This window comes from Pollicipes pollicipes, unplaced genomic scaffold (assembly GCF_011947565.3).
Source record: "Pollicipes pollicipes isolate AB1234 unplaced genomic scaffold, Ppol_2.1 Scaffold_4740;HRSCAF=5597_pilon_pilon_pilon, whole genome shotgun sequence".
NCBI lineage: Eukaryota > Metazoa > Arthropoda > Thecostraca > Pollicipedomorpha > Pollicipedidae > Pollicipes > Pollicipes pollicipes.
Window position 1 is genome coordinate 1,016,268 of NW_023596545.1, and position 10,422 is coordinate 1,026,689.

The window sequence follows — 10,422 nt, forward strand, 5'->3', positions numbered from 1 at the left end:
CTCACCGCGGGTGGTGAAATGCTTGGCACACAGACCCCCGTTTGGCATACTGGATCCACGCTGCAATTGGGTTGAAAGGCCCACCGTTCGGTACTGTGGACCCCTGGCGTCGGGGCCCTGCATAATAGGGATAGCGACCCTTCATAACATCCCTCCCCCCATAAAAGCCCTCCGGCTGACATTTCATGCCACAGCACTACGGATGGGGTCCGGACCCGGTTCCAGTCGGGTCCTTGATCTTTGATCCCGGGGGCGCTCCGGTCTCTCTTCGAACCCCCTCAAACGAAGGCAGTGACCGACTAGAGGCCACTAGCCGAAACGTGATTTCCCTGTTATGACCTGTGGACCCCTGACCGACACAAGAGCCCAGCCACTTTTTCAGGAACCCAGACCAGTGCAAATCGTGACCCCCCGGTCTTGCTCCTGCTGGGGAAACGAGCTCCCAGGATTCAGACTGACAGGGTGCCGACTGTTCGGTGTTTATGGTCTCTGTCCGACTGGGACACCCGCATTGTCTCAGGGGTTCGTTAAATGATGCAAGAGGACTTCTGGATGATATTTCAAGTCACGACCCTACGACCCTATTCTTTATGTGACCTACAGCCAGACCCCCGAGCCCTCATGCCCTCCAGCCAGGGATTTAAAAGTCGATCCCGTTGGACCGCCCGGGCCCCTCTTCGGGCCTCTTCGAACACTACCCTTTGTCATCTTGGGGCTCTTTGCCAGCACAGGACCCTCTGTTAGGTGCTGTATGCCCCTAACAAACACAGTAACCCCGGCCAGTGTAATAAATCACTGGCCCTGGCTTTATAGCTGATAGAAAAGTGGGCCCTCGGGCCTGTGTCGACACAAATCCGGCCGTGCGTTACTGGTGTTACCTGACCGACATAAAGGCCCATATCGACATAGGTGATCCCCGATCGGTGCAAGGGATCCCCTGACTGTCATGTGAGGGTCCGTCCCCGCCGGCCAGGACCCCCTGAGTGGGGCTCCGAGCAGCCCTTCGTGCCCTTAGACCCTCCAATCGAGCCTTAGATCGTCGGACCCGGTGTGCCCTCCGGGCTCTTCGGGCCTCCTTGAACACTGCCTCCGGCCGACCTGAGACCCCTTGCCAGCGCAGGCCACCGTTAGGCACTGCGGGGCCCCGACCAAAGTAGCTCACTGGTTCCAGCTTGGCCCCTGCTTGGGAAATGGACCATGAGGCACATGGCGCCACGGAGCCGACTGGGCGTTACTGATGATGTCTGACCGACGTTTAAGCCCTTATCGACTTAAGGGCCCCTGACCAGCGCGCAGTGCCCTCCGTCTGGCATTGGAGTGCCCGGCCCTGCGGGCTGGGCCCCTGAATACGACCACCGGCCGGCCTTTCGGGACCTTCGGCCCCTCAAATTGGTCCCTTAATTGTAGATCTCGAGTGTCCCTTTGGGTCCCTCGGAACCTAAGAAGGGTACGTGCGCCCTTAACCTCCCCCCCCCCCCCCTCTGCCTGCGCTATTGGGCCTTGCCTATGTCAATGGTGCTGGGCCCAACGTCCCTTTGTCAACGCCCCTCTCCAAATTCACTCAGAGGGCACTTTTATTTTATTCCTGCTGTATCTGGAAGCTCAGATAGGTTGCAATCTGTGCGCATCTGCTTCGTTCAAGCGTGCATTTGCTACAGGTTGTGCTTGCGGCATATGTCGCTTTGGTGCTCACCGCTCGTTCCATTACAGTCCATGGCAGCTTCGGCCGTGCGGTGTTGACGTTTTTAATGTCTTTTGGTCACATGTTATGGATTAGACAGATATCGAGATCAGAGGTCAGCCTCACTCGGGGTTTTGGGCCCCTCGGCAGTCGGGCAATATAACTTGAGGCCGTGCTGTTTTTAGGTTCGCTGAAATGGATTATAGCAATAAAATGATATTGGCACCAATGGTGCGGGTGTCTACTTTACCTGTTCGCCTGCTGGCCTTGCAATATGGGGCTGACATTGTATTTACTGAGGAGTTGGTGGACTGGAAGCTTCTTTCATCTGTTCGACAGTGGAATGGTGAGTTCATGAATTTTGTTTTGCTGTCAGCATATGTGATGACAGTTTGAAAAGGGAAATGATGTGGCTACACTGTCCGAGCTATAAATGAAATGCGCCATTTTACTATAGTGGTTCTTTGCTTGTTTTTGCTAAAAATGAGTTCAGGATTGTTTAGTGAGATATGCCACTCTGTTTTCTGTGATGGGAATATTTGCTTGAACATATGATATAATTGCCCATTGAAAGCCTGTTTCTTCCCCCAGATAAACTTGGAACTGTGGACTATGTGGACCCAGCAGACGGTACTGTTACATTACGCACTTGTGTGGAAGAAAAGGATCATGTCATACTTCAGATGGGCACCTGTGATCCTGATCGTGCACTGAAGGTTGCCCAAAAATAGTAGGTTTCCTTTGGTGGTTTTGGAATGCCTTGGGTGCTTTTATTAGGATAGAAAATGCTGCTCACTTAATCTCACATGCTGATAGAGGTTTTAACAATGAATGATATGGTTGTTTAATTTTGCTTCAGCACATGCAAAAATTGTGTGTAATATAAGTAACCGCTGAGGCAGGGAATACTAGCAATAGCAGTCATCCATTTGTTTCCATTGATGAAAAGTGTGAATGTAACCTGCTCTTTCATTCTTTACTTTGATTGTTTTACACAGAGGTATCCAAATATTGTATACAAATGTGAAAAGCCATGCCTATATTTACCTAACTTTTCAAGATAGAAACCACATATTTTGTCCTGCTTTTTCAGTGAGCAAGATATTGCTGGCATAGACATCAACATGGGCTGTCCAAAGGAGTTTTCAATTAAGGGAGGAATGGGGGCAGCACTGCTTCAACAGCCAGAGAAAGTGAAGAGTATCTTAACAACTCTTGTCAAGGGGGCCAACATCCCTGTGACATGTAAGTATCTTATCTGTGTACTAATCTGAAAATAAAAATGATTTAATTTTTTTCTTCTATGCTAGCAATAAAATTTGTCTTGCATGCATCTTCCATTCATATTATGTCAACTTTAATGATGTGGATACTCATGCAGGTAAACCATTGACATGCAAGGTTATGTGATCCACTAGCTGGCATCTCATCATCAGGTTTGTCAAACCTGATGGGAATATTGGTGAAAGAGTGCAGACCAGCATTAAAAAACACAAGGATGGCTCATATGATCACTCAAGACTCCACACCATTGTCTGTAAATATGTGTGACCCTAAGTATCTTTCTCTTTTTGGGGGAATGCAAGCAAATTTTGAGTCAAGCTGCTGAGACTCAGATGATGTTTAGTGAAGACCTGTGCATTTTTTGTCATTTTTGGTGATGCTAAATTAAGAGGATGCATCACATGCTCATGTGTTATGAGCCTTTACCTGCATCTAAGGTGAGACCAATTGAAGGCAAGGCTGCTACATCAACAGTTAAATGCAAAAATACTGCCCAAAATGCAAAAAATGCTACCAGAAGGGGATGCAGTTCTCTCATGTTTATCATCCCAAAACTACTATTCAGTCCAGTGGGGCTGCTTCTTGCCTTTCAATGATTTGATGATGCATAAGAGGTAGCTGCCCAGTGGCGACAGGTAAGGCGAAAACCGCCACTGCCAGCCTCACGCCCACGCCCTTACATTTACTTCATGGGCGCAGTATTCAGCCACCGCACTTTGAAGCCTAGCATCCAAGTCGGGCCCATTGTGACAGCACATGCCCGATCCGTGTATCTGCCGTGGGTGTGCCAGTGCCAGACCAGATCCGTTGACCCCGCCTGGACCCGGCGTGACCGTCCGCCGGGCGCAGGCAAGATCCGGCTGCTGTCGTCGGACGAGCGGACGCTGCAGTTCTGCCGGATGGTGGAGTCGTGCGGCGTGGCGGCGCTCTCCGTGCACGGCCGCACGCGCCACGAGCGGCCCCGCCACCCCGTGCACGAAGACGCCATCCGACGCGTGGCCGAGGCGCTCCGCATACCGGTCGTCGCCAAGTGAGTGGGGCGGGGCTGTGGTGGTCACCACCGCGCTGAGGCGGGGGTGACGGAGGGTTTGCCGCCAGGCTTGTCGCCGGCTGACCAAGTTTGTTGGACCCCGCACCATCGAACCATGTCCCGCACCATAATACCCCCTGGCAGAGGTGTCACCGGGCGGGGTGCCGGTAGTGTACTGGTTAATACGTCTGCGTTAACCGATGCGCGCCTGGGGAACCAGAGGTAAGGGGTTCCATTCCCCGCGGTGCCCGCCCTTCCTGCCAGGGTGAGAGGCAGGCGACGCCATATGGCCTCAGCAGCTGAGTGCGTCGTAAAGCCCCACTGACATGACAGGGTGTTACTGGGCGCGAACGAAGTTTGTGCACTTTTACTAGTTGATTACAAGATATAAGTTGTTATAATATGACACCTAGCATTGCAACTTAGTTGGTATGGTATGATGATTGTGACACGAAGATTGGTTTCAGTAGTTTTAGTTGTAGGTTTTCGATTAGATAGTATAACATATTAGAATAACACTACGAATTCATTGTCCGACATTGTGCACGGACTGCGCCCGAGCCTGCCGCGTCGTACCCTTACCCTCCTGCCCACTGAGCGGACCCGGCGTTGGCAGCGGCGGATCGCGGCGCGTGCAGTGCCGGGCGGACGCGGAGCAGTTCCGGCAGCGGTGCGGCGCCTCCAGCGTCATGTTGGCGCGCGCCGCCATGTGGAACCTGTCCGTGTTCCGGCCCGATGGCCCGCTGCCCCTGGACGAGGTCATCACCCGCCTGCTCCAGCTGTGTGTCAGGTCAGCTGGGGCGTGACGCGACGGCCGCGGTTCGGTGTCGGCTCGGTCGGGTCTGCACTCAGCAGCTGCAGCTCTTTCAGGCCATGTAAGGATGGCGGTACCCCATCTGGGAGGTGGCTTCTGAAGTAGTTGGTGTACTGGGCGTTGGCTGTGGCAAACTTTGTAAGGCTCTGGAAGACGATCACTCACTTTTACGACATGTCTGTGTCCGCCTAGTAAGAGCCCCTGCTCACCACGTGTCTGTGTCCGTCAGGTACGACCACCCATTCACACAGGCCAAGTACACGGTGCAGCAGATGCTGCGGGAGCTGCAGGAGACGCCGCGCGGCAAGCGCTTCCTGGCTGCGCAGACGCTCGAGGAGATATGGTGCGTTGACGTCTGCAGTGTGCATCCAAGTCACGATCAGCGGCCGGTTGTCTGCACCCGTTACCGTGACTTAGGGCCGAGCCAGGGACGTTGTGCACTGAGGGCGGCTTCTCCTGAGCTCGGGTCCCCCGTATTCTCTCCTGCTGCGCGACAACAGACTGGCATTGTTTTCTGTCCGACCGCGAACAAAATGTTTCGCCTTGATGTGTGATCAGTAGTGAAGGCCGAGTGGGGAAAACGAACAGGCCAGTAGCAGCGAAAGCTAGACGGATGAAACAAACGGGCCAGTGCATCTTCCTGTGTGTTTTGCTGCAGACGCCACTGTGGTTGGGGTTGGAACGGTCTTCTGTTCTCGCGTCGCTCCACGCACCACAGCTGCGGCCACCTGTTTGTATCCAGCGGCCGCACCGTGCCGCGCCACGGGGACGCGGGGTGTGGCGCGCCCCACGACCCGGCCACCCTTGACCCTGCCCCCTGACCTCCATCCGTGCGCCGTACAGCGACATCTGGGGCCTGGGCGGCGCGTGCCGGGCGGCGTTGGGCCCGCCGGCCAGCCCCGACAGCCGGCCGCTCTCCAAGCGGCCGCGGCTAGAGGACGGTGTCACCCCCGGTCACCGGCCCTTCGTGCGCGGACACTACAAGGTCAGCCAGGCCGCCGCCGCCCGCCCCCGCTGGGCTGACTGGTGTACGGTGATGTAGCGCCCGAGGGCATGGTTTTGTGCCGGTAGACGCTGTCGTCATAACATGCATCAGTGTGTTGATATTGGTATGCACGCATTAGCTTTACGTTGCCATTTAGGCGTTCATGTGCTCTGCCAATTGACTTTGCTCACTTCGTCGTTGTTAAGGTCTTGTTCGGGTTCGGCGATTGTTTATTGTGCTGAAAAGGGTCATGGCTAATTTTGCGAATGCCTGCCGTGTACAATGCACGTGCTGTCGTGCTGTTGCATGGCTGCTGACTGACCGTGCCGCCGCCGTAGCCGGAGGGGCTGCCGAAGACGCTGCTGCACGCCTGGTGTAGCCGACACGGCGAACCGGTACCGGCCTACCGGCTCGACTTCTCCGACAAGCTGTTCCGGGCTGTGGTCACCGTGCGCGGCCAGCGGTACGCGTCGCTCTGGTGAGTGGTTGTGAGTGGCTGTGGGGCGACCCGCCTCGCTCTGAGGAGTGGTGCCGGCATTACATCCACCCCGGTGAGCGGTGACGACGGCCTGCCCCGCCCTCACCCCCCCCCCCCCCCCCCGGCGAGCGGTGACGGCGGCCTGCCCCGCTCTGAAGAGTGGTGCCGGCATTACATCCACCCCGGTGAGCGGTGACGGCGGCCTGCCCCGCTCTGAGGAGTGGTGCCGGCATTACATCCACCCCGGTGGGCGGTGACGGCGGCATACCCCGCTCTGAGGAGTGGTGCCGGCATTACATCCAGCCCGGTGAGCGGTGACGGCGGCATACCCCGCTCTGAGGAGTGGTGCCGGCATTACATCCACCCCGGTGAGCGGTGACGGCGGCCTGCCCCGCTCTGAGGAGTGGTGCCGGCATTACATCCGCCCCGGTGGGCGGTGACGGCGGCATACCCCGCTCTGAGTAGTGGTGCCGGCATTACATCCACCCCGGTGGGCGGTGACGGCGGCATACCCCGCTCTGAGGAGTGGTGCCGGCATTACATCCACCCCGGTGAGCGGTGACGGCGGCCTGCCCCGCTCTGAGGAGTGGTGCCGGCATTACATCCACCCCGGTGAGCGGTGACGGCGGCCTGCCCCGCTCTGAGGAGTGGTGCCGGCATTACATCCACCCCGGTGAGTAGTGACGGCAGCACGTCCTGGTCTGTTCAGCGGTGTTTACAATACGACTTGCTCTGGTGGGTGGTACCGGGGGGGGGGGGGGGGGGGAGGGGGGAGGGGGCATCGCAATTCTCTCCATTATCCGGGAAAATGAACCCAAACGCGTTGGGAAACATTGGATCAGACGGCGGGAGTAGCGCCCGTTCAGACACAACTGCGCAGTTAGCACAAACGAGAGCGGCGCCGGCCGTGATCTGGCCGATAATTTCCGGGCGCCATCCACCCCACTAATCCCACCTCCACCGCGCGCCGCGTTACGCAAGCTGTTTGCACGGCGTGGCGCCGGTTGATGCCGATGCACATCTGTGACGAGCGAACTCGCCGACGGGCCCGACACGGGCGTAGTAAATGTACCCGGTGGAGCTTCACGGGGGGTTGAGGCGACGCATTGGTAATGCGGTGAACCGAGTGTTCGAACTGGTGCCCTCGTGTGGCGCGTTGTTATGCATAGAACGTATCGACCAGTTAATTATCCGGTCGTCGTTAGGTGTTGAGAAGGTCACCCGGTTGTTATGAGGCCCTTGTTACACTTGACCACCGCCGGAGAATCAACTGGTCAAAGCGTTGTGTACACTTGTACACGTTGAGTATATCCCAACACACCGCACGAGCACAATAGCCCGAATAACTTTGCCATCGGGAACATCCAATAGAATTCAACAAAAGGGCCGAAAGTTAACAATGACTTTTCTGTGTTAAACAAATCGCCTTGAATATTGGTTTCGTGCTGTCGAAGCATGCTATGTTTTTTTTTGAGCTGTGATAGACTACAGGCAGATTGGAATAACTGAACCGGGAGGCGCAAAAACAATGGTCAGTGGGCGCAGGACTGCGATTCAGTTTTGCATAGTTAATAGCATCTTGCCAATTACGTTGTGAGTCAGATCATGACCAGTGAGTCCACGGACTTCATTAAAGATAGGATGAGCGTCATGTCGTTTCCACGCCAAGAGTAATGTTAACAATTTTCGAGGCGTGCAAGCCCTACTTAAATGAATTTCGGGGTGGCGATCAAAGTGAAATACTCCATCTGATTTGCAACTGTTGTACTGCTTTTAATCGCTCCACTGTGCAACAATGCTGGCTTTGGTATCATGGCGTGCTAGATGTAATCCCAAGCAGAGCGCAAATGTTTGATTGAACTGACAAATTCCAGTAAAAAAGGACGCGGCAGGTTTCGGCTATCGCGCCTCCAAGGTCGCGTGCAGTTATGGCCCGCCATTTATCGAGCCCTGTAACGGGAGTTGACAACTGGACTGCTACTATTTGTTGACCCCATTTCTTTCGGGAATTTATCTATGCCAAATCTGAACTGGTTTCATAATTTCGACCGGGAATACTGCTATCCTCGTCTGGCGGGGCGGCGTGTCATCACTAGCGGTTTTGTTGCCGCGGTACTCTTCGCCATGGGCTTTTTCGGCCACGTTCGAAGAGACTGACACCTGTGGCTGCAGCCAGCAGCTCCTGTACGCCCCAGACTATTCCCGGTTTGGAAAGCGCAACGCAGATATGACTGATCCAAAGAGAACGGCGATTTTTAGGGATTGTGTTTGTGTGATGTGGTTTGATGTGACGTGCTGTGATGCGATTGCAATTGTGCTTTCTCTGAACTGTGCCCGTATCCGCTCCCTGACTTAGACAGTGTTACCACTGATCCGTCATACCGCCCGGCCTTCCTAGCTCCGTGCTGAAAACCACCCCCCTGCTGGCCACCGCCCTGCTGACTGCCTCCGCCATCCCGCAGGGAGAAAAACAAGAAGTTCGCCGAGCAGGGCGCGGCGCTGACCTGCGTCGCCTCCCTGGGCATCGGTGGAGGGCCGGCGACCCCGGCGAGCGCCGCCGGGTGTGCTGGGACGTTCCCGGTCGACGGGCTGCCCGCGCCGCCCTCAGACCGTCGACCTGAGGATGACGCGACGGCGGACGCGACCGGCGCACCTCCTGGACCGGGGGGCGCCCGCGCCGCCGCCGCCGCCGCGAACGGCGAGCACGCGCATGTGAACGGAGCGGCGCCGCAGGAGGAGCGGACCACGGCGCCGACTGGCGGTGCGTCGTGCGCGTCGGAGCCTGGCGGGCGGGCGGCCGCCGGGCAGGGCGGCGCTCGGTGCGGGGGAGGCGCGGCGAGCGGAGCGTCGGGCGCGGCCGGCGCGGGCGACGGCACCGCCGCCGCGAGCCGCACCGACCCGGCTGAGGGCGGACAGGCGGCCGCGCTGGCGCCCGACGTGTCGGTCAGCTGAGGGCACCGGCGGGGGCGGTCTGCTGGCCATACGCCCACCGTGCTCACCGAGGCGGCCCCGCTCACGCCGCTAACGGACGGAACAACGGGCCGGCTCGTTGCCTGTTTTGGGACTCGTGGGACGGCAGATTATGTTGAGAAATGGACACCTCCGGACGTCTTGTGTGTCGCGCCCCATTATATAACGATGTCTGTTGCAAGACATGCTGCTCAGATTCGATTCTTTGATGTAATCTTGTGGAAACAATAAGTCTTTTATAGCGTTATCAGCGCGGCATTAACGCCGACCCCACCGCTTGCCTTCTTTTCAATGGTCGACTGGTATGATATGGCCATTACGTCCGCCCGCCCACCCTGGACTGCCTGTCAGTGTGAAGGACGTCAAACGTGAGTTTGTTACATTACCACTATTGGATCTAGGCCAATCTACGAAATTTCCGTGGGTGCGAGATCACGCAATACATTGTTTCAAAGGATGGTCGCATTGCTTTGTGAAATGCAAAGGAATGGAATGACAGTTCGGACGTACGATGCATATATGTATACGTCGTCAATGTAGTGTTTTGGCGATAAATTATGCTTCCGGTAAGGCAGAGTTGCTGTAATCAGGGGATATTAAGAGGAATCCACTGGCTATGGGACACAAGCTCCTATCTTTGGCTCTCACGGATGTGTGAGCTTGATATTTTTGCCCCAGGGAGTCGAAACTGCTGCTCAACTTTTGGACGCAGCACGCTATTTTCAGGTCACAGTTGTTGGCTGCCGGTCAGCCGTCTAGATCCGGGACTTCGAAACTCCAGCGCCCCAATGGGGTCGTGATATGCATATTTGGCGGCCGTCCCATGATATTGGCCCAGATTTCGAACCTGTCCCTTTGTGGGCAGGCGGAGCACTGGTGCTGCTTACACGATAGACCCACGTGATTTCAACGGGGCGCTGCTGGAAGCTGTGACGTCAGCACGAAGCCCTCAGCGATGATAATTTCGTGACGTGCGATGGTGATGAGAGAGCGGTGTGTAGTCATGGTGATGTGTTGTGTGCGACGGCTGTATGCTGTCTCGATGACTGATGCGGGAACCTTGGCGGACATCTCGCATTTAGTTAAACACTTCTCTGGTTTGCAGGATAACCCGATTTCGTGCAGGTTAAATAACGTTGCGGACGCTGAGCGCAATTGATCGGTAAGCCTGCGGTAACAA

The 10,422-nt window shown here is 56.1% G+C and overlaps 1 protein-coding gene across 1 annotated transcript; it reads left to right on the top strand.

Annotated features, from left to right (window-relative positions):
• The first annotated feature begins 1,697 nt into the window (after positions 1 to 1,697).
• On the top strand, positions 1,698 to 9,598 carry Dus2 (Dihydrouridine synthase 2). The gene is made up of 10 exons (XM_037221897.1): positions 1,698 to 2,027; positions 2,273 to 2,411; positions 2,775 to 2,926; positions 3,815 to 3,995; positions 4,612 to 4,785; positions 5,039 to 5,152; positions 5,653 to 5,794; positions 6,133 to 6,272; positions 8,735 to 9,033; positions 9,594 to 9,598. Exons 1-10 carry the CDS (start codon positions 1,877 to 1,879, stop codon positions 9,596 to 9,598), a joined length of 1,497 nt encoding a protein of 498 aa, XP_037077792.1. The 5' UTR covers positions 1,698 to 1,876.
• Positions 9,599 to 10,422: the final 824 nt, after the last annotated feature.

Excerpts from the sequence above, each read along its gene's own strand:
- Dus2 (XM_037221897.1), top strand. The coding sequence starts at position 1,877 with ATGGATTATAGCAATAAAATGATATTGGCACCAATGGTGCGGGTGTCT. Across the intron at positions 2,028-2,272 it reads ATCTGTTCGACAGTGGAATG|ATAAACTTGGAACTGTGGAC; the intron begins GTGAGTTCATGA and ends TTCTTCCCCCAG. Across the intron at positions 6,273-8,734 it reads CAGCGGTACGCGTCGCTCTG|GGAGAAAAACAAGAAGTTCG; the intron begins GTGAGTGGTTGT and ends GCCATCCCGCAG.